This window comes from Aptenodytes patagonicus, chromosome 10, assembly GCF_965638725.1.
Source record: "Aptenodytes patagonicus chromosome 10, bAptPat1.pri.cur, whole genome shotgun sequence".
Taxonomy (NCBI): Eukaryota; Metazoa; Chordata; class Aves; order Sphenisciformes; family Spheniscidae; genus Aptenodytes; species Aptenodytes patagonicus.
Window position 1 is genome coordinate 7,314,829 of NC_134958.1, and position 23,769 is coordinate 7,338,597.

Sequence of the window (23,769 nt, forward strand, 5' to 3'; positions counted from 1 at the left end):
CACAAGGATTCCTACCACAGTAATGCCTTGTTCATCCATATCCTCTTCATACACTCAAACAGCTGAAAGCAAAGAACAGAGATCACCAGTAGAGTTGCACTGACAAAGTTGTCTCCTCCTGCTATTGTGCCAGAGCCCCATATCTAATGCAGCTGGTGTTTCAGCTACTGCTGCAGTATACATATGGTCTGTATAAGGCTCTATATTGTCCTCTGAACCTGTGTCTTCAGCACTAGACCTGTGACAGGATGATTCAGTCTGAAATCCCACCTCTGCCTGCATTGAAGATGACCAATAGTCTAAACAGACTGATCCTCCCATCATCTCTTGTACCCTCTTAGAAAAAAAAAAAACATCTATTCTGTCCCAGTGTCAGCACTATCTTGGTCTATATAAAGGCCACCTCAGAGGAAAGTGTACATCCCTCCAATGCATTTCTTTGGGGTACACTTCATAAATGGGAATCACTTCTGAACCCTTGATAGCAAATCAGCTTTATTTTTCTATCCCAGCATGTGAAGGGCCCCGGTGGCTTTCATATTTCAAGTTAGATCTTAAGGGAAAAGGACTGCACCGCAGAAATACAGATGCTCCTAATCAATACAAAAATGTCTAATACCAGACAGTACTATAGCAATATGCCTCACAGAAAGGGCAATGCAGAGCTCATTTGTTCTGCTGGATATATACAAGTTCATTATCTGTAGTCCAGTCAGATCTGTACGTGTACAGTGATTTGAATAACCTCAGAGAGATATGATAGCAAGCAGTGCTTTTGTGCATGTTTGAAGTTCCTTCTATGATCTCTTTCTCTTCCATTTGCTCCTTTACTCTCCTACCTTTCTGCTGCTATTTAAATTGCTATTATTAGCTATTAAATGATAAATTAATTACCTCAGAAATAAGTGTGAATAATTGTACCCAGCCTGGCGTAGCTGGGGCTAGCATTTGATAACAATCAACAGAAGCTGTGCAGCTCCCAAGGTATTTCATAATATTAATAATAATAAAAATCAATAGGAGGAAAATAGGGACAGCTCCAGAAAGTGTTAATGAAAAGTTGCTGAATTACAGTGGCTCACCTGTGAACAGTTACATGAAAGCCTTCTGAATACCAAATATATTCATTATAGGTTGCATTGCTTGGCTGAACCTCCAAAGAATTCACTGGGCTTGTATTCTCACAATAACAAAGGAGAGACGCTGAAGAGTGCAGGATAAGAAGGATGAAGGGGTGGATGGAAGAAGATTCACAGTCTTATTTAGAAAACATGATTATCAAGGCACATAATGACAATAAAATCTAAAGCCTGTAATAGATCCAAACTTGAAATCTGAGGTTTTTTCCTCTTGATAACAGAGGCAGCAATTCTTTAGGTCAGATCCTGGGAGGGGCAAGAAGATACCACTCTTTTGCAACATCAGTGTGAAAGATCACTGGGGAGTGTTGTAAGACAGTCAGGAGTTAAGGCATTTCCTGAACTGATCCTAAATGGTTCCACCAACATGAGACAGCTCCGAAGCCCAGCTTCAGCTACTCTCAGACCGGTCACATTGAGTTAATGTCAGACTGTGCTCTCACAGGTGTTACACGAAATACATTAGAAACACCTTTTACCCCATGTTCTGCACCACCAAAGCAACGTGGTAGTTTGGCTTACTTAGGTAAATGCATTTCAACAGCACTTTTCTCTCTAGCATCCAAATACAGAAATACCCACTGCTCATAATGCAGTAGAAATATCAAATTCCTTTACCAGCAATAAAATCTGTGACTAAGCTAAAAAATAGAATCAATAAACAACCTCCTCTTCTGAAAGCTGCCATAAGGTATTAAAAGTCTACAGATGATCAAGGTTAAAAATGCACCAGATCTTTGCTTAAAGAGAAATGATGCTTCAATCAAATAGAAATCTGAATCAAAACGGTCAAATTCCTGCTGATTTTTTCCCCATGGGTTTAGATTCACTAAATGGTGAAAAAGCACTTTCATCTTCATCCACGTGTCAGAGGACTGCCCAGAGGCCAACTGTCCAGTCTGCCTCAGGGGACTGGACGCCACAACTGCTGGTACACCCTGACTGTGAGGTGATGGGGTATTTTGCAGGGTGAAGCACTGTCTTGCACTCAAACCCTTCAAGTTGAAATTTGTTCCAGTTTGTAAAATCAAAACAAATATAACGTCAAGGAATGACACCCACATTCACCCGTAACTACAGGAAGACCCAAACCCCCAGGCAAGGGAGCCATTTCCCATCACTGCACACAAGTGTAATGCTACCTTTCTGCTATTCAAAGAGGCACTAAAGATATCCCAGATGAAGCGAGCATACTTTGCTCCATCTACACTATTTTGTTGCTTGAACTTTCCTCTTTCTTGTCTGCTTCATCTCCTCAAATTCACTTTAGTTTGATCTGAATCACATTCTGGCCACATAGCTTAAAAGGTGAGTGGAATTGCTTGCACAGCCATAATCAGGGGAAGGTGCATTATGGCAGAAAGATGGGAAATCCAACAGCTCAATACTATCCAGGATCACGATGGAGCATCAACGGGGTATAGAAGAGCAAGCACAGTTCCAAATGATCTGCAGATCCTTCTTGTCAATTCCTGGATTTGCCATCCATACTCTGACCAATCTAACACTGCTCAGTGTATGGAAGATGAAAAGATTACATCTGGACAAAGGACCGGAGCAGTGATTAAGCCTTCTGCTTTCGATTAATAGCAGAGCTAGACATATTTACCATCTGGGGTGGAGAGAGATTTGGCTCTGCTCAAGAAAGGTAAGGAACAATGAAGAAACACAGGAGAAAAATTTCTTTACTGAAAGAGTGGTTAAACATTGGAAGAGGCTGCCCAGGGAAGTGGTGGAGTCACCGTCCCTGGAGGTATTTAAAAGACGTGTAGATGAGGCGCTTAGGGACATGGTTTAGTGGGCATGGTGGTGTTGGGTCGACGGTTGGACTCGATCATCTTAGAGGTCTTTTCCAACTTTAATGATTATATGATTCTATGAGATGAATAATATCTGAGTCAGCAGAAAATGCATATTAACTTTGCAAAAGCCTGTCTCAACATATAAGATGTGTCTCATGAACAAATGGCTACAATTGCTGCAGCGTATGCAAAAGATTCCCTAGCACAACCTGGAGGACAGAGAAAAAGAAAATGAAGGAATGTGCCATCAGTTGAAACCATGAGGAAGAAGGGGAGGATACCTATAGTGGGGGGTTGCTCTTGCTTTCTCTCTCTCTTAAACCTGCCTTAAGTGAATAAACAGTCACTTCCCATCCTTTTTTGTGGTCATGACAAATGTGAAGTTACCTGGACAGCACTGACTTAAAACCTTATTGCTTTTACAGCAAATGAGGCATGAAACCTATTATCAAAACCCACAATGTCCGAAGTACAAGCTGGCATTTCATTTCCCTAGCAGAGAGCTTCTGAATGCCAGAACTGACTGCAAGGCACGGCGGGAGGCTGGAAACGCAAAATTAGTGATTCTTCCTGGGGCACGGCAATAGCATGCTTGTGAGGTCAAGTTTAGGAAAGGGCAGAATAAAGTGCCTGTATGAGCACCTGACACATTGCTTTGGTTTTTTGAAGGTGGCTGCAAAGCCCAGAAAATTCTCTACATTATTGGCCTTTGACCTTGTCAGGGTGGTCCGTAAGACCAACCCTATTGAATGGTGGTGGAAAAAGGGCTAGCTGATGCAGAAAAACACCTAAACATCACTTGTGAAAAGAAAAGCCACAAACAACTGGGTCCCTAAGTAGGTCTGGTGAACGTGAGGGTGGTAATGCCTGAATAAGTGTGAGAAGAGTGAATATGAAGTGTCCCAGGAGCACAGGGTGCTAATTAAGAGACCAGCTAATACCTGAAGCAATTTAACCCCTCTTCCTCACCATCACGCGTTGTAGCTCTAATGTGTCTTATGTGTGTACTGCATCTTACACTTTCTCCACCTTTTGGCATGTTCGTGAGACAGCTGCCATATAGACATGTTGAGGACCAGTAACACAGAGCTGTTAGGCCAACTTCATGATGTCCAAGGATTTCCTGGTTTTAGGGGAAAACTCTACTCTCCTATTAGCAGTACAGCCCCACTGATGGAAGTTCAGTCCCCTTTACTTACTCTCAGATGCAGCTACTTTGCTATTCTGCCTCTGCTGCAAACTTATGCCAACAGTTATCCCACTCATGCTTGTAAATGATTCTGTTTACAGTTCAGACTTTAGGGGAAAGACAGACTGTAAACTGGGGACAGGAAGAAATTCTTGCCTGTGTACCAAACTCTATTTAGTTAGGTCTGCCAAAGGTTTTTTCCACCTTTCTTTGGCTCATCAGAGACAGTACACTGAACACAATGGACCTGGTCTGGTGTGGGAAATCCCCCATTCACACAGGATGCCTCCGTTAGACCAGTCACTTCCCTGACAGCTATTACCTTGCTCCCATTTACTGACCACTAATTCTGACAGAGCTATATAAGGTGCACAGCAAATAATTTATTCCAGGGAAGCAGGCAGGGTCCAGCCTGCTCCTTCATCCCCTTCACAGCAGTGGGAATGAATAAGGCTGCAAAATATCCAGAGCAGAGACAGCCTGAAGAGGAAAATTAAAAGACACATACAGTTATAAACCTTGACAGGGGAAAGTGTTTGCTGTCGGAGGGAGATGCCGAGACGCCAAGTCAATGCCACGCACACCAGACACCAGGGCAAAGAGAGACAAATGCAGGACATGAACTGCAGGGATTTCACAACAGAAGAGACCTCTGGCTCCACAGCTTTTGATCTATGTACCTTTGCAATGAGACATTTCATTTGGGAGTCAGCTATATCCAGTGCTGGATTAACTTCTTGTTCCACAGCTTGACCTGTCACCCAGAGTACTACAGAGATGGGCACTCAGAAACACATATTAAGGAAACACATTAGATTGAGAGAGACGTATTTAACGTAAGCGCTGTGCAATGCATCACACTGCTCACAGCATAATTGCAGCTTGCTTTCCACAAAACAAAACCCTAACAACTAAATAAAGCTTCCTTTTTCGTCAAGGTTGAACAATACTAATTCTTTTCTTTTGATATTGGTGAATACTGCTCTGATAAGAATCACCTATATTTGTACCTTTTTCTAGATGTGTCAGCAGGACAGTCTTTGGGACACACTTTCCTTTGCCAGAAAACATTAGCTACAGCCAGAGCCATTGCTTCCCACTTAAATATCTATCATGCGTATCATTTCCCGGGACCAGGACAGTGCAGACTTCTGGAATAGGGATAGCCTGCAAGCTGTTTAAAGCCACCACTATTCATGATGTAAAGCATATAAGAAAAAAATCACAAAAGGTAACCGCCCAGACTTTTCCTGTGTCGCACCTGAAGGATACCCAAGTCTGACTCTGCTTTGGCAAAGGCACAGAAAAAATTGGGTATTTTCATTCACATCTACTCACACTTTCGGAAGCAGAGGGTATAGAAAGCATTCAAGGATGCTGTGCATTTTTGTGGTAGCCACAGAAGACAACAGAGCTAGTTTTAAACTACAAACATTTCATTCTCCTTAAACCCATAAAGATGAGCCTAGTCGAGGAAGCAGCAAACTATCATTTCCATTGATGTAATGATATACCACCAGTAAGCTGCAAGGCACTGGTGACATCCTTGTGTTACCTAAAAGAGCTAGATTAAACTTAATCTTTACGGAGTAAGACTAGACTGAGTGGTACCCCTCAGCTTCCTCCAGAGAAATGTTTTGATGGAGAATAATTTTTTTTTCAAAGTCTGTGAGTTGAGAGCGCGGTGTGGAAATAGCTGCCCTCCTGCCTGTATCACTGTGCTCTCTATATTCTGCATTCTTCCATTGGTTCCAGTAGGGCTCCTATTCCCACTAAAATCAAATCGTGCAATTCTCTTGACTAGATTCACAGAAATCCAGGAGCAAAGTATTAATTTTCTGAATCAGAATGAATATACTGCACAAACATTTTCCATTATTTATTTGTTTTTAAAAAAGAATATGCTAGCAAACCCTTTGGTCCCTGCACCTCCCTTCCCGCAGCCTTCTGCAACAAGCTCCTGCAATATGACATATCTAGGTGGGATTAAACAATTCAGCTGTTTACCTGGTCTGCAAATGGTAACAAATTGCACCTAAGCTACTAAAATTCCACAAACCTGCAATTATACCCAGCGGAGTGAAGAGGAACAAGTGACTGTCACACTGGCTTTTAGCAGTGACTTTACATCCCGGGATGCCATGGAGGGACTCACTAATGCCGGGCAAACTTGAAGGGGTATAAGGCTTTGCTTTCAGCTGTCATGGACACATTTGGAACAATATCCGAGTTTCACAAAGTAAGGGAACTTTTTTTTTTTGTTAACTTCTTTAAAAATATTTGTAGTTAGAGAGCTTCTTACTATTATTTTGGTACTGATCAACTACCACACAATATTGGGAAAATGGAATGAATTCCTATTAATATAAAACCAGCTAAAGGAAAAAGTAACAGCAGACTACAAAGATCAGGGAAAATGCTCACTGAGTTACTGTGACCAGATGGCTTTTTTTCAGTGTCTGAGGCTAGTCAGGGTTTGATGTTTTTCTTCCCATAAGAGAAGTTATTTTCATGCAAAGGCCCTTCTAGCTCCAGTTCAAAAGTGAGAGTTTGATTTATATCTCAAAACCATCCACGTAGCCAGGCTTCAGTAGTTCTCTCTAATGATATACCAATGATTTGTCGGATGGCTGTCCACAACATGGGTGTATGGGTGTTCAGTATATGCCTTAATTGCTTCATTTATATGTTCACATGTACAAGTGAGCACAGCTAATCCAAAGGAATGTCTGTATGTTTTAGCCCTCTTTTTTCATTGTCCCTCATAAACATTTAAAACTGCGAACAAGCTTGTAAGAATGGTTTTTGGCATGAGGAACAGGTGGTGGTAATGTCGGTTAAGTATTCCTGCAGGGGGAAGACTGGAAGCCTGCTATAAATTATGGGGGCATTTCTGCAAGTGAAAAACTTGCTTTTCATTGATGAAGCTGAGAGAGCTCTTTGATGACAAAGCCATTGGGGAGTTTCAAATCATATCACATCACTAAGTTTTCTTTCTCCATTTGTCTTGGAAAAACATTATTGCAAGCATATGTGCTTGTACATAGCACTAACAAGTGACGGTGGCCTAGAAAGAATATCTATTCTATTTCTGCTTCACCACAAATTCAAGCTGAAGAGTCCCATACTCTGACACTTATCCAGGTCAAATTCCCCATATATTTATAATGGGGCAACCTCACTTAAATACATCCCACTGAATGTAGGAAGCAAATAAATTAATTTTGCAATTTAGAAAAAACACCTCCTAAATAATCAGTGGGATCATGATTTCTTCCTATGCACCAAAAAGTCACAAATCTATTCTCTAAATGTCTGCAGGACTCAATTCAGTGAGGAAAAGAGGAATTTCTGGGAGTATCGTTGCAGAATCAGGCTTACAGTTTCTAAATCATGCTATCAAAGTCCTTTTCTAATCTGCAATATTTCTTCCCTACCCTGCAGCTCTTACAGAATGTCTTCCTTGCAAGACGTCCTCTCCATGGAGGATTTGAGGTGGACAGAACACCACCTGACACTCCAGTGAGCAGCAAAATGTTTCCTGCTGATGCATTTTTCTGGGGCAGTACCATGCCTATACTCCAGTAATCAGTTTTGATAGGAAAATGGATATTCACCAAAAAATAGAAATCAGGTTCTTTTATTTCACTTTTTTACCCACATGGATGGCTGCAGGGCATGGAACCACTGTTTTAGTAGTTTCTTTGGGAGTCAATTGTATCTTCATTTCCAGTCACTCTCAATACACTCCAGTTCCCAAGATGCAAATCTCAGCCATAAGGAGAGTCCTTTTCTGCAGATTTAACCCCAAAACATATCCCCCCTAACTTGATTCCCACAGGAGAACCCTCTGAATACTACTGTCACTGACCTTTGTACCCGGTCTGTTACCTCCTCCTCCAGATCTAACAGGAGTGCTGCCTGAGCCATCACCTTCCTGCTGCAGGGCAGGGATTTGAGGTGCAGAATGAGCAAACCAAGGCAAAACTTGCTTCCCATCTCCTCCAGCTCTTGAGTTCCCAGCTGCAGGCCCTGATGGAGAGAAGCAGAACGTTTCACTGCTGAGTGTGCATTTCACAGGTACATGGAAAGGGTCAGGCTTGTTTTGCAGAAGGAGGACAACTCTTAGCGTCCATCCTTCCGTTCTGAATTAGGGGTTCATTCACGTTTGCTACATATGGAAAATTTCCCCTACAGAATCATTTGTCAATTAACTGATAGCACTTGGTCTACAGAAGCTATTCTAAAATAGCCTCTATTTTACAAATGGGGAAACAGAGGAAAACAGTTTAACTGCCTCGACTACATTTGCAGAAGAAGGCATTGTAAGAATTAGGCTCAGACTCCAGGAGGATCTGACTGTAAATCCACTTTTACAAATCATTAGGACTCATTTTTTCTTTCTCTCTGTAGACAAGTCGTCTCCCTAAGCCATGGGAAAAAAATAGGTCCTATGGTTATAAACGTTGGGCAGTGGCAAAGATAAAAAAGGAAACTGGGGGGAGAGGGGGGGCGGGGAGAGAAAGGGGGAAGAGATATTTAACATGTTATGAATTGGTTTTTAAGAAAATCAATTGCAAAGTAATTGCAAAATAACAAACACCTCTAAGGAATTTCTCAGTCTATTTAAAGCTGATGCGTCTCCAGCAGAGACAATCAGAGACAGAGAAGCACAAACAGGGTTTGGATTATCAACATCATCTTTCAAGGGAGGACTCCTCCAAGTTGTGGATCCTCGCTTGGAAGAACCCTGATTATGAATAGCCTGTGTTTGTTTTTTCACTAATTAAAAAAATAAAACAAAGGTCTAGCAAAGAAGAAACACACCAAGGGCCTGCATAGGAGTAAGTCAATGTAATCAATGGCAGTTTCATGCAAGTGGTGAGAGGGCAGGAGACAAACAAAGCTCAGATATACTAAAAAGAAACTAAGAAACGGCAAAATCCCTCATCTTTGGCATTTAGTGACCGCATCACACGTACTCCTTAATGCTTTCCCATCAGGGGTTGAATCAATTGCTGAACGATTGCTGCCTCTGCCAATATCAGCCCTATGCGCTTTTGCAGCACAAAACATCTCCGCGGCCAAGAGCTCCAGCTCCATTTCCAAGGCTGTTTCCTTACAACTCCCAGGAGTCCACGCTCACCGTCCTGGCAGTAGCCATATACACGGCGTGAACTCCATGTCAGTATGGCCTATACTTGACTTTCTACTAGATAGTTGTTAGTGGACATCTTACGGGTAACGAAGCCCGTACGTGTTCCACTAATCCATGACAGGAGGCTGAGCTCTGATCTCACGTTGTGGTTTTTTTTTTTTCCCTGTATAAAGTTGTTGCATTTGTAAAGTGCTTTGGGATCCTTGGGTCTGAACAGCTCTGTAGAACTGAAAGAGATTATTTCTGAGCCAAAAACATGCAGGTGGATGGAAGAAAGAAGAGATTTCTCGCAAACTTCTGCAGCTCTCTTGGAAAGCTTTTTTTTGTGCACTTTTGTTAGAGGACATGAACTACTTGGACAGGGTGAAAATCACCACTTCATCTCTAGCAGATCCAACATATGCAAATATCATCTGGCATTACAAATGCCCTATCTGATGAAAAAATGCATATTCTTATAACAAAGAAGTTGTAATTCTGCTTCCTTTCCGAGATCCTGTGAGCGAAGCATGAATCTGTAATTATGATGATGAACATGAACAACAGAAAATAATAGACATCTCAAACGTATACTGAGTGGCCGGACAACTAGATAAGCACAGGACCTGCCCAGAAGAGCACACAAACAATCTGAGAAAACATAGCCCCAGTACTAGGCAGGGTCTAGGGTCTCTGGAGAACTGATTTCTGCTCTCGGAACAGTTTCTTAAGTATTTTTATCACAGTGGGCAAATCTCTGACACCATTTCTTCTCTACATCCTATTCACCTCCACTGCAAGCTTTGCCAAGCAAGACCCAGGTACAATGAACTACAGCAATAATTAATAATAGTAAGAAAACAGAGGGAGAGGCTTATGGGAACCAAGGGTCATTAACGCAAAACAATGAGAGTGCTTAGCAGCTCTGCACAGATTCCTAAATGTTTTACTGTTTTACTTTAAAAGACTTAAGATATTTTAGTGTGGCAGAGTTACAATCAGCAGGCAGAATTGGTGACATTTCTGAGCAAAAATATGTCATTTCCACAGCAAAGGAGTTATTTTGTCAGGGGCAAAAAATACAAAGAACATCTCGCGGCTTTCCCTGGGGTGCATCTCAGGGTCTTACTTCCAAGATCAAGGCAACATACTAAATACCTATCAATCCAGGAGATGCGAATAGTGACTATGCTAAAACTCAGCCTGTGGCTTTATGATTCCCTGGAGCATTATTCAGGATATGAAGAGGCCTTAAGAAACTACGAGCAGGGAAATAATAATAATAAAACTATAATATACCTCAGAAGCCTCAGACAGTAATTGCTCACGCACTGAAGTTAGCTGCTGTACGATGGACCCATATTGCTTTGATACCAGACACCTCAGGAGTAACAGCTGGAAACCTCAGCTAGAGCATTACTTGTTAATATACTTTATTCACTTCAAACACAGACAGACTTTTATTTTTTAACTCAGATGATTCCCTCCCTCTCCTTCCTTCCTCCTCAGCTCTCAGCAGAGGGTGGAGCTGGAGGTGCGTAGCATGACTACCATTAAGCTGAAGCTGTTGACAGAACTGACATATCAGACTAATGTTATTGATGGCATCTACCAGCAATGCCAGGAGCTGGTGTAGTGGTTAATAATCGGTCCCTCTTGTACTGCTGAAAGGGAAGCCTGGTCTCCAGGCATTTCCCTTGTAGCTGTGCAGCACACACAGTTGTAAAAATTTTTGAGATTGTGCTTACAACTCAGAGTTGTGAAAATATGCTGCAAGAAATGCAAGAAAGAAGAAAAGAACAGTAGAAGTGGTGCACCTTGGTTTGGTTAATATGCTGGTAGGAAGCACACCTCCATGGCAGCGAAGCTGGGTTGCCTCTACATGTAGTGACAATATACAGTCCGTTTGCCACAGCCACACAGGAGGAAGCTGCTCTGCCTGACAGCACCTCCCCTGCAGTGTCCTGCCAGTCTGGATTCTCAGTGACCCCATCTTTCTCTCTAGCACAATGCTTTATGGCTCTGTCCTCCTTTGGACGCGTCTATGTGAGCAGTGGAGCATGGTGCAAAGCCTTCCAAGGCAGGAGAATCTAAGCAAATTCTGAAGCAGGAAACAGTATCTCTGCACCAGAACGCTGCAGACAAGCACATCAGTCCTAATTAGTCCAGCCTCCGAAACATGCTAACAAAGCTATCCTACTTCGATGATCAGCTCACACGGCATAGTTTCTGCTCTCTGTTACATGAAAGTACCAGTCTGGACCAGCATCAGCTTGCTGCATCACACTCCACTGTGCAATACAAATATGTCCATCGGTCCCGTGGACCCTGTCATGCAGTCTTTTGCAGGCATCATGTTAAGGGATAACAGGTTAATTGTTTCCTGGCTATTATAGAGAATAATAGAGCTAAACAACTTTTCCTAATCCCTTTTCACATTTTCATACTGCAACAGACAGCATGGAAGGAGATGACGCCTAATAACAGTCCAAGTTGTAGATATATTTATTTTTCATGGGAAGAAACAAATTCCAGAGGTAGGCGACACGGCCAATGAGATGAATGAAACAGACACTTAGTCTATTAACTCTTGATCTAGTTAGACCAATTAATTTTTTGCCTTTTCTGCCAAAACTGTTGCTAGCATAACAGCTGGGGCAGTAGGATGCTCACCTGCATCTCTTAATTGACACTATCATAGTAATAGGAAACTGGGGAGCAGGAAAAAAAAAAACAACCTATCCCTTGAGTTATCATTTGGCCAGGACATTGTCAATACAAATTTTCCTAGCCAAAATTGATCAAATCATACCGGAAAAACAGTTCATTCATACTCAGCACTGATGCGTCAAATAAATATCCACAACTAAATGTTTCCCATCTCTCTCAACTTGCCCTCAAAATGCTTCACAGGCTAAATGACAATGCAATAGAAAAAACCTTTGTCGTTCATTACTCATATGCTTGAAACACTCCTGCAGCCAAAGGCAGCAACAGTTTCATAACGCAGATATTGTTGAAGAAGGTGGAAGGACTCCAGAAGTTAAATTAGAAATTTCTTCACAAGGGTAACTAGAGCTATAGTAAAACTAGAGTTAGAAGTTAACAATAAACACAAGTAGACAAAAGATTTCAGAGGGCTCAATTCTTTCCTGTACTCAGAGAAAAGGGATCTTTGGCATGCAGCACAGCCACTTCAGCGGCCTCTCCCACTTTTGGTCACTGTTCAATCCTTGGGGCAACAGTTTTTCCCTGCAAACTCACTTCCAGTCAATACATATATATATATACACTTAAAGAATATTCTCTGCATCTCAATAGCTTTACACATGCACAGCGGTTATGCCCTAAGGCTGGGTATAAATAAATTGACAGTCTGGTTTCTCACTAATTCCATGGGTGAGCTCTCCCGCAGAATACTAATAGAAACCATTTGGAGGCTCTACAGGATAAACCAGGGAGCTGAATGAAACATTTGGTGCCTGGTGTCTGCAGCCTTAATTTTAGCTTGGGCCAGTCCTAAAGGATACTGTCCTTTCAACCGCTGTGAATGAAAGTATGCAGACGCATGCTGGGGAACTGTCTATTTAGACAACTAGGACAGCAGGGAATAAGCCAGGTTTTCTCATGCCCCAGAGATCCCTAAGCAGCAGGTATGGCATGCAAAACAGATGAAGTGGAGTGGATGGGGCCAAAAGTGGATGGATTTGGGCCAAAAGATTTCAAGAGGATTAAGCACGCAGAAAAGGTTGAAGATGCAAGAAAAAAATAGACTAGCAGGAATTTCTAGAAAGAAAGATGAGAGAGACTAGAGTTAGAGACAGAAGATAAAAGGACGGGAGAGATAAAAGGATGAGAAAGAAGAAGGAGTTGTTGAGGTCAATGGGTGCTGATATAGAGGAATGATAATAAGAAGAAAGCTAATGGAAACCTCTACCCCCTTCTCACCCTTGGAGAGATGTGCCTTGCTGTGAATGTCTGTCCTCATTACATCTGGTACTTTGGCCACATGGCGAGGAAACAAGGCCTAGCTTGCTTTGAATCTCCTCACAAAACTTTTGCTGAACTCAGTTGGTGTTTTGGCTGAGCAAACTTCTTGAGTACAGAAGCAAAGAAGTGGTTATTGTTTTAATAATTCAAATGGACTCTTTCCCTGGTTAAAGATACCTATGTTACAGGTAACACTGTTCAAGGAATGGAGCGAATGAGAAGTTGAAATACCTTCTCCCTCCGATCTGCTAGAGAAAGAATCCTGAACAACCTGCTCATAGGAGAACTGGGGGTTTAGCAAACAAAAATTGTGGCCAAGTTCTCCAGCAAAACAATTATTTAGATTATGAATTCTCCAGGTCTACTGTGTGAAGCGTTTCCTCCTTCTTTCCACTGTGCTGACTAGGTATTTGTCCGACATTCCCACCTCTATACCTTTCCCTCAAGGTATTTCCACAGCTGTGTCCCTGTCCTTTCCCTCCACCCTTCTCTCCCTCCCCAACTTCTTTTCCCTCTCTGCTCCACCCTCAGTGTCCTTTCTCCCTTCCTTAATCAGCTCCCATGAATGACTCCATCCTCAATACGTGGCAAGCTCATCACGCGTTGGAAGAGCCAAAGAAATTATATTAGTGTTGCATTTGCCAACCTCAGCTAGCTACTTTGCTTGGCCGCTCTATCGCACACACTGCTACCTCATGTTTTATGTCAACAAATTGCAAGCTATCCAGGATGGGGATGGGGTGGATTTAACTTCCCACCTCCCCGAAGACTGCACGCATACAGAGAGGTACTAGTGGGATAGGGAATGATTCCGTGTCCATGGGATGCTGTTATACCTGTTCTGCATTGCTGTACAAGATTGAAGGTGGTACAGAAAGCTCAGCTTTGCCAGACTGCTTCTTGAATAGCACAGGGACAGACTATACAGGTTTTTTTTAATGTGGGCCATAATTGTGAAGGGTGGTCATGTTGGGAACAAGAGATGAACAAAAAGAGAAAGAGAAATGAGGATATTTTCCCCCTATGCAGACAAACCGTATAGGAAGGTGCTATTCTTTGCAGAGTTCTTGCTTTCCAATAAAGTTGAGTACTACATTGGTTTTCTGTCTCATTCATTACCGTGTGACACACTAGGGACCTATTTTTAGGCTCTGGATAGACCTGGACTAGCATCAATAGATTATCCCTCTCTTTGCAGACACTGAGCAATATTTCACCTCGTCCCACAGTGTCTTTTCAAACAGAACTGAAGAGACTGAGTGAATGATATGCCAGGCCAGAACTGAGCACTTTGGAGGAGTCTGCATTGTTTCACAGTGACAGGGTCAGGAGTGTCTCAAGTTCTGTTCTAAGGACTGCGGAGGAGAAGCCTGCCTGCACCATCCGATGAAGAAGAGCGCTCTTGGAAGTGAAAGTCCAGAGGGCAAGCTTTTGATAGTAGAGCTAACAATAACAATGGGCAATGCGCTTTTTTAAATTAAAAACAAAACAAAAAAAACCCCAACACGCTAATTTCTAAAGGAAAATAAATGCTGCTCCAGGACACTTAAGCTTCCTACCTGGCAGACAAGGAACAGAACCAGAGAACCGTTCAAAGTCACATAGGGATTCTGGGCCAGTGTGAGGAAAGCAAGCTACCTTATGTTAGTGACAGTCGAGTGCTTTATTCAGGAAAGCACCTTGCTTCTCCGTGCTCCCAGTATTTGCAACAGGTTAACTGGTATCGCTCCATCTGACGGTGCCTTGAAAATTCATCAGTAGTCTATCCGTGACTCTCTCTCACATACATCCTTTTTCCTGCTATCTGAACACTGTGGAACCTGGAACAAGTCACAGACAGGCTACAGCCTGAGGTATCTGAAGATTAAGTATGAGGTGGAGCTCTAAGTATGTCTGAGAATCTGTGTCAAATGAATTAGCTCTTAAAAGCAGTCTGGGAAAGCAAGAAGCTGAAATTTTGCAAGTCCTAAATTGGCAGCCTAATCCCTGGATCACTTTTCCTCCCTTTCTACTTCCACTTAAAAGTTTGCCTGTATAAATAACTCCAGTGTACAGAAAAGTGACCAGACTCTTGGCCCACCCAAGTCTTATTTTCAGCTATGAATTTACCCAGGTTGGCCATATTTCACCACGAGAGTAAAATAATTTTCTAATCTTGGCTGGTGATCACCACATGCCTTGGAACAAAAGGATTTATGATACTTATAATTTTATTCTGGCTAATGTAAATGCAGATGCTATTCATCAAGTGTCTAACCTGCTTTAAAAATTCCTAATAAGGTATTTGTCTTCATAATGCCATCCACTATGGGGATTCCCCAGGTTAATTGTGTATTATATAAAGAATCAGTTGTTGCATCTTAATTTCATGAAATGTCCTCATATCCTTGTATTATACTACACAACACCTTGTTATTTTTCTGTGTAGCTTTAAAGTATTTAAAGTAACAATACTGGGAACTTCCAAAGTAGCTTGTATCTTGAAACCCACCGTGCTATAAACTGCAATGGAGGAAACCTTACAGCCTTTCCCTCTCACCCTAATACATGCTGTTCTTCTCATCACAGAGGTGATGAAAATATGTATTGACCAAAATGACACATCAAGGCTAGTGTGCTTTTATTTCCCATCCAAAATGAGCCCCCAGGATCACGGTGCCTCTCACTGTTGCACCAACGCAGAGATTGAGGCACTAGAGTACATTTAGTGAGAAGCCAACACAGCATGACCCAAACATCGCCCCAGTTGCTCCAGCCCGATAACACTCTGCCCCACATTATCTCCGTCGCTCTGCTCCCATGCCAGCGCATTACGGAGACTAGCAGACCAGTGAAATGGTGTCTTGGCCTGGCAGCAATGTTACATAGAGGAGAATCCAACGGGATGGCGAGCCCGCTTCCCGCTGCGCCGCCGCCAAACACCCACACCGCTGCAAAGCCTCTCCCCAACACAGTGCTCAGTGTTACTCCTGCACACCGCTGCGCTCTCTGCACGGTAACGCTTTATTCCTTCCCTTTATAACTCAATAGCTCTAGTATCCCTAATGCTTCCCCCGTATTGAAGCTGCCTTCCAGGCCACTAAACACTTTCATCTGCTCCCTCTAGCCCCTCTTTATCACGGCTTTGTCTCTTACAAAAGAAATGACCCATAACAAACACAATACTCCACAGGAGGTATTACCATTCACGTCTATAGGGATATTATAACATCTTCCAAGTCTACCTCTTTCTTCACACATGCAGGCATCTTATTCACTTTTTTCTTTATTGCTGCTGCTGCTGCACATGGCACAGTCATCTTTATCAAGCTGCCTTTTTAATAGCTACTTATGTTTTCCTGAATGGTTAGAGCTAATTCAGAGCCCAATCATGTGTCTAAATGCTTTAAACTATTCCTTCAAACATGCTTTACCCTGCCTATGAAACATGCCTATGTTTCATCTTCCATTCTAGTACCCATAATCTTTCAGTCCTCCTTCCTACTGTATAATTGGTATCAGCTGCAAACAGTAAATCTTATTACCTTACTGTTTTTCTTTCCTTCCAGTCATTAAAATTATAAATATAGACCAGCACCAATTCACAGAATGGTAGCTGGAGTCAGCTTACTATCAATTTCTTTCCATCCCAAGGATGCCTTATGTATCCTACCAATTTTTTCCAGCCTTTTAACTAGGTTATGACTATGCAAACAGTCCTTTTATGTCTCACTCAGTAACTCCCAAAATTTCTTGAAGCCTTTTTTTGCAGGGAGCTCTCTTTTTATCAGCTCTGACTCATCTGGAATGCCCAGCAATCCAATCTGCACGAAAACTAGTCTTGGTTCACCCTTGAAAGCCATGGGCGAAACCTTATATACCATTTCTCCTTCATCCTCCAATCCCCATACCTCTTTCAAAAAAAATCCACCATATTATCAAGGCACTATTAACACTCTCAGTCATTGTGTTTCCTCATCCCTGTGTTACTCCAGTGCTTATGGTTCTGTTATTGATGGTTCTCTCATCCCATGGAGTAAGATTTAAACATGAGGAATCATAATTAGCACCTTGTTAAACGTGTTTTAGACAGTCTGCTATCTAGTCTGCTGGCCATTTTTAATGATTTCTTTTTAGTAGTTCAAATCCTCTGTTCCTTAGTTTCCTTACAACTCCTACAGGAGCAAAACCTGGGCTTCATCTGATTCTGTGAGTTATAACCTTAGCCAAATGTAAAATAACACAACAGACAACATACGAGCATTGTCTTTGTGTATAAACCAGCCAGCATGGTCCCACAGCATCCCGCTCTGTTCCCGTCCTGGCTGCCTACCAGCTCTGTCAATGTACTTGTGGCTCCGAGGCAGCACAAATAGCTCCAGAATGCATCCAAATCTCAGCCTACACAATCTCTTAGTATTCCAGTCCTGAGGGTCCCATATTTTCTTCCAGAACCTTTTGATCATGCCTTGAAGCATACTTCTTTTTTCCAGGTCTAAGCCTGCTTTCCACAAAATCACTCATTTCCTCAAAGACCTTCTGCCAATGGCCTCAGAGCAGAGCTTCCACCTGGTGGTGGTTTTCCTGCCCGGACCACATCACATGCCACATGCCAGCTTCCATGGTGGAATAATTATGTGCACATGTTCAGAAGAAATTATCCTGAGACCCTCTGTGTGTCAGTCTCCTTAAAAACTTACTTTAAATAGGTCCTCATACAGAGATCTGCAGGTGAGAGGTAAGGATACAGAGCCATCTACAGCTCTGCACCTTCCTCTCCCATTTCAACTTTCATTACTCTAACCTTTCATGCACTGCATGTCCATCCCCTTATGCTGATACAACTCGAGAGCTACCTGAGACTTTTTTCCTAAATTATAAGTGACTCCCCCCCAGGCTAATTTCTCTTTTTCATATCACAAATTCTCTTTGGTCATCTTCAGCAAACACCATCAAAGCTGGCCTCCCCACCTACCGCTCCCTACAACCTCAGGATCAGTGACAGGAAGCAACTAGGATTCTACCATTTATTGTATTAGCACTTCTGAAACAACAAAGGAGTCATTGATTTTCCAAGCCAAAGGCACATGGAAAAGCACAAAAAGCATCTATGCCCAGCTCAGATCAGAGAGGAAAGAGACACTGCACAGGAGAGGGCTTCTCCCAGCCTGGTAACCGCTCCCTTTGAAGCTGAAGGATGGGAGTACAAGTGAGGAGCTTGTTGGCTGTTTTCTTGCAGGTGTCAGCATAATCATTCTGACACAGGACCCTTCCTGCTGCTTGTCACATTTAACAGGAAAATGAGCAATAACAGTGAAAATCTGACCATTTCTTTCTTCTCTTTCTTTCTTTTGAATACTCTGTACTAGCCATCTCGAGAGAATGGCTGATAACACCGAGGGTAATTCGGGCACTGCAGGTCCCTCTTTGATGTCTGCTCTGATTTAATACAGGTTAATGTAATGAACGTGTAATACAATAATACCATATAAAGAGTTAGAGAATACATGAGAAAGCTGGGTCAAAGGCAGATTTTACCAGCTGGCCCAAGGGCAAGTCACTGATCATTTCATTAAGAGGCTGGGTTAGGAGGGACATCCTGAGACGAGTCCCGGGAATGTGGACTCCACAGTCAGAAATCAAACATCAGAAAAGTTCTTTCAGGTGAAACAGCTGCCATCAACTGCTAACCAGGGGTTACAGGTCTGCAGAGTCCAAAGGCTCCTTTTATCACCAGCCCACATGTCCAGTGGTACAAAGTAAACTCACAGCCACTAAGATGGCTGATAGGTACTTTCACCTTAATTTTGACTGGCAAAATTATTATTAAAAGGAAAACAAAAATGGAGATCAAAACTGAAACTTCTACTTTATTAGAGGAGAGATGAACCCGTGGTGCTTGTCCATGAGGAACTGACCAGCAGCACATGCAGGTGACCTTGGACTATATGATATATATATATATATATATATATAATCCCACCAGCACAGGCCCAGTTTAACATCTCCAGTTACTGTGCTTTTGGAGAGAAAGAAAAAAAGAAATCAGGTCTTTGAAGACTGTTAGGAACAGACTGAAGAAAGGGAGACAAGATCAGAGAGACAGAGCTGGGGTGAGGGGGAGGCAGCTATCTCTAGCAAGTGGGATAACTGATGTGACTTACACAAAAGCAGCTTACATTTCCCCCGCCGTGGATATTTCCACGCTGGCTTTTTCAGAGATGGAGACCAGCAGGAAGCAAATGCATAGCAGCTGATAAATGCTTCACCTCCTAGAGCATGAGGTGAGAAGCATATAGGTCTTGTAAAAATAAACTACAAGTCTCCGAGTCTTTGAAAACCTACTGACCATTCAACAGCAAAGCAGGCAAACCTTCATCAGCAGAGAAGATGTTGACTCCAGATTACAGGCTTTCAGGATTTCTCATCTTGCAGCCATACTACCTGAGAAAATTTGCATAAGAACAAGCTGCCTTTTTCTTAGGAGTCCCTTTCAAGCTGCTTTTATGATTTTCACTGAAAATTATGATCCTCTGTTTGTGACATTGCAATCATTTCTACTACAATCAAGTGTTTTGTCCAAAAGGAGGATTACTGCTTCAGTTTGGGGAAGTATAAGGACTTTCAGAGGAACAAAGCAGTCAGTTTCCAAGCAAATGACTTTGGTAATAGAGAACAAAAGAAGAGAAAGATATAAACACAACACTTTATATGATCAGATCTGCCACTTCCAAGAGGCATCGGATGCCCTTTGAGTTCATAAAAAACTGATGTTTCCTGTAGATATTTGTACAACAGAGTTGGGAAAAGCGGCAAGAGAGATTTCTCTTTTGTACCACCCCAACATTCACTCAGATTTTTCCTTTGACAAGCTAACAATGTTTTAAAACTAAACATCAGACACACGTATATAGAAAACCCACTGCAGTGCACAAGTCCATGCTTTTAGCAGTGTCCTGTGAGGAGGAACATCACTGCACATGGTGCTGAATGTCAAACAACTGGCTTAAAATTGTGCCTCTGGCAGCTGCTCTGAAATCCAAAGAACAAACAGTTAAAAAAAAAACCAACCCACCCCCCCCTTTGTTTTGCTTTTTTTTTTCCCCAAGAACATAATTTAGCATGACTTTCCACAGAACAATTTGCATGGGATTACCCACAATGCACTGCATTATGGTAATACATTTCAACCTCTGATGCATATTAGACTGACAGTGTTAAAAATCTGTCAAAGGAAAAATAGATGATACAGGAAAATGATGATGTAAGACAGGACAGTAAACATTCTGCACTTGTGTAATCTGCCAAAATTCAGTCTAAAATTGGCCTGGGAAAGAGAACAAGAGTATTGTGCACTCAGAACAGCTTTAGGGAATGTTCCCAACTCAAGCAGAAAACAATACCTGACTGAGACACAGATGTAATTGCGAAGGAATGGAAAGTACAACAAACGAGAACTAAGAGCTGAATAGGAGACAAGGAGAGATTTTCTTCATTTCTTTGATTTCCCACCGGGTAGCAACTTGGAGGGAATATTCCCTCTTGCTCATCCAAGGATGGTTCAGTTCACTGTGCTTCACCACACACATTCGCTCACGCTGCCTTCTGCTCCTCTCCACACCCTGCTGCATCTTCTTCTGATGCTGGTAGTGATCCCTCATAGATCCTGGACAGTCTCTGTGTTCAAAAGCAACAGTCCCAAAACACTGAGTGCCAGGGCTATATGAGTCACAGAATCCAAACTACCAGCATCTCCTTCCTGCAGTCATGGATGGTTACTCAGCCCTTCAGTGGGGTTCATCAAGGGAACAAAGACTCTGTAACATGTTCTAGCATTGGCCTCACACTTTTATCCACGGCAGAAGGGGAAATGTAAGAAAAAACACAGGAAAACAGTATCAAATGTAACTCTCCCCTTCAGTCAGTTCCACACACTGTTTTCCTAGTAATTCAATTAATCAGATATCACTCCTCAAATCCCTAATTGAGGGGTAAGTTTGTTTTGGTATCCAGTGAAGAGTCTTCTGACTGGCCAAGGGACTTTTCTGCAAAGCCCTCAGACAAGCAAGGGCAAAGGATGCCAAGGGGGGGACAAGGCATAGGGCTGGTCGAGGGGAGGGGATATGGTGAGCAGCACTATTTTCCACCTAGGTCTTTTCATTAGTTCTCTCAAAGCTAAGTCACAGAAAAATGCACAAAAGGGATGAGGCCAAATTATATTTGCTGAAGAGGAGTTATAGAGATTAGTGAATTAATTAATCAAGACAACAATGTCAGCAAGGGCCTGACCTTTATTCCTGCCCTAGTAACAGCGTTTTTCCCTGGTGACTTTCGGCTTGCATGCTAAAGCCATTTAGATACATCCCTCAATTAATCTCAGGACACCCTCTGGGAGATAGGAGAGCAGTACTGCAAGCAGGGATGCTGAATCAGAGGACGAGTGACCTAGTCAAAGGCACCTCATCAAGGGCGTTGGCAGAGCTAGGGACAGAGCCCACAATTCTCTTTACCCCTCACACTTCACCTTTCATTGCTAGGACCAAAATTGTTCAAAGCTATTAATCTGGAATTCTGCCATATTGGAGGGAATATTCCTTTTTTTTTTTTTTTTAAATCAGAGACAAACAAGAAATAAAGATTAGATTTCAAAAAAACCTCACCCCAAAACCAAAGAAAGAACCTGTTTTAAAAAGAACTTATGTCTTTTTACAATAAAACAACAGCAATACATGAAACTCACTCAGACAAAATGACAGATAGCTGCTGAGAGCAGAACAGTAGTCAGATCTTCAGTTACCCCCTGCTTCTCCCCTTTCTCCTGGGAGTAAGTCCTTCCCTCAGGCAGGTGAGCTGCCCATCCCCATACTCTAGGGAGCCTGGATCCTGTACTCAATGTCCGTCAAACAGCAGGTTCACTTTCAGCTTCCTGAGTACCAGCCCGAGGACAGACAGGTCCAGCAAGCCTCTGAACACCACTGTCACTCTAACAAAGAATCTCAAATCTCTGTAGGTGCAATACAAGGTGGATAGGGAGGCTCCTGCTGTCCCCATCAGCAGGGACAGACAGGGGTGGAATCTGGACAGGCTCAGGATGATGACATACAACCACAAACTTTCAGGCAATAGGAGGACTAAAAAGCCATACGAGTTCAGGAAAGAGTAGTGATGCTCAAGGGTTGCAGCAGATGGAAGCAACATCGGAACATCTCCGCTTTTATCAGAATAGCTGGTATTACAGCAACTGAGAACCTGAATCTGTTTTTGCCTCCCAAGCAGACGCAACAAACATATCTGCCCATCAATCTTGCCCACAGGCCCCACCAGTCTGGACTCTGACCCATGGACTGACTTCCTGGCTTCACCTTGGACCTGCCTTGTCACTACAGACCTACCAGGTGATTGCTAAGGCTGTGTCTGACCCTGGTCACCATCACTGGACCTAATCCCGATTCACTGACTTGTGTTCCTGGCTTGACCTGCGACCTGCTTCATCACCATGGACTTGCCTTGTGACCTGGGCTCTTAGTTGAATCTGACTATCCTTCACGGGCCTGGCCTGCTCACCTTGCTCAGCAGCAGTGGGACAGGGCCTTGGCTGGCAAGGAGAGACATCTGGTGTTAACTCCATTTCTCCCATTGCTATCACTGGCCTTAATCCTTTCCTCAGAACAGGTGCTCCAAACTGTCCATCTCAACCGCAGATGAGCAATAGTGCAGAAGTTGTAGTTCGGACAAGAGAAATTGGTCCCTCAACCTGTCTGTCTATCACTAGCTGAGCTGAACCTGCCTTTCCCTTCCACTTCAGCTCTACAGTCCTTCACATTCAGTCCTGCTGTTGGGGAAATCTCATACGAGAAGGGCCATGATGTTGATGGAGGCTGGACTGGCACATACTCTGCTTTCTCCCACACTCCTCAATGTAGAGGTTACATCATCATAAACCACAGCTTGATTAAGACCAACTTCACTGTATTACATTACACTCACTGGTCTGACACCTTTCTGTCCATAAGTAACTAACACGTCACCTCTCAACCACCACATCTGAATTTGGTTAATGTCCTGGTTTCAGCTGGGATAGAGTTAATTTTCTTCGTAGTAGCTAATACAGTGCTGTGTTTTGAATTTAGGATGAGAATAACGTGATAACACACCGATGTTTTAGTTGTGGATAAGTAGTGCTTACACTAAGTCAAGGACTTTTCAGCTTCCCATGTTCTACTGACTGAGAAGGCTGGAGGTGCACAAGAAGCTGGGAGGGGGCACAGCCAGGACAGCTGACCCAAACTGGCCAGAGGGTTATTCCATACCATGGGACGTCATGCTCAGTACATAAACTGGGGAAAGCTGGCCGGGGGGGCCGCTGCTCGGGAGCTGGCTGGGCATCGGTCAGCAGGTGGTGAGCAACTGCATTGTGCATCATTTGGCTGCCTGCTGGGTTAAACCATGACAGTCAAAAAGCTTTCCAAAACAAATAAACCTTTTAACTTTAGGTGCCAAATTAATTTTTGTTAAAGCCAACAGGGTTACCTC

The 23,769-nt window shown here is 42.8% G+C and overlaps 1 protein-coding gene across 1 annotated transcript in view; it reads right to left on the minus strand.

Moving 5' to 3' along the window:
* AGBL1 (AGBL carboxypeptidase 1) overlaps window positions 1–23,769 on the minus strand; it is a 280,171-nt gene that overhangs the window by 84,215 nt on the left and 172,187 nt on the right. Inside the window, exon 22 of the mRNA XM_076348666.1 lies at window positions 8,002–8,162. Coding sequence (XP_076204781.1) covers window positions 8,002–8,162 — 161 coding nt within the window. The remainder of the gene's footprint in view (window positions 1–8,001; window positions 8,163–23,769) is intronic.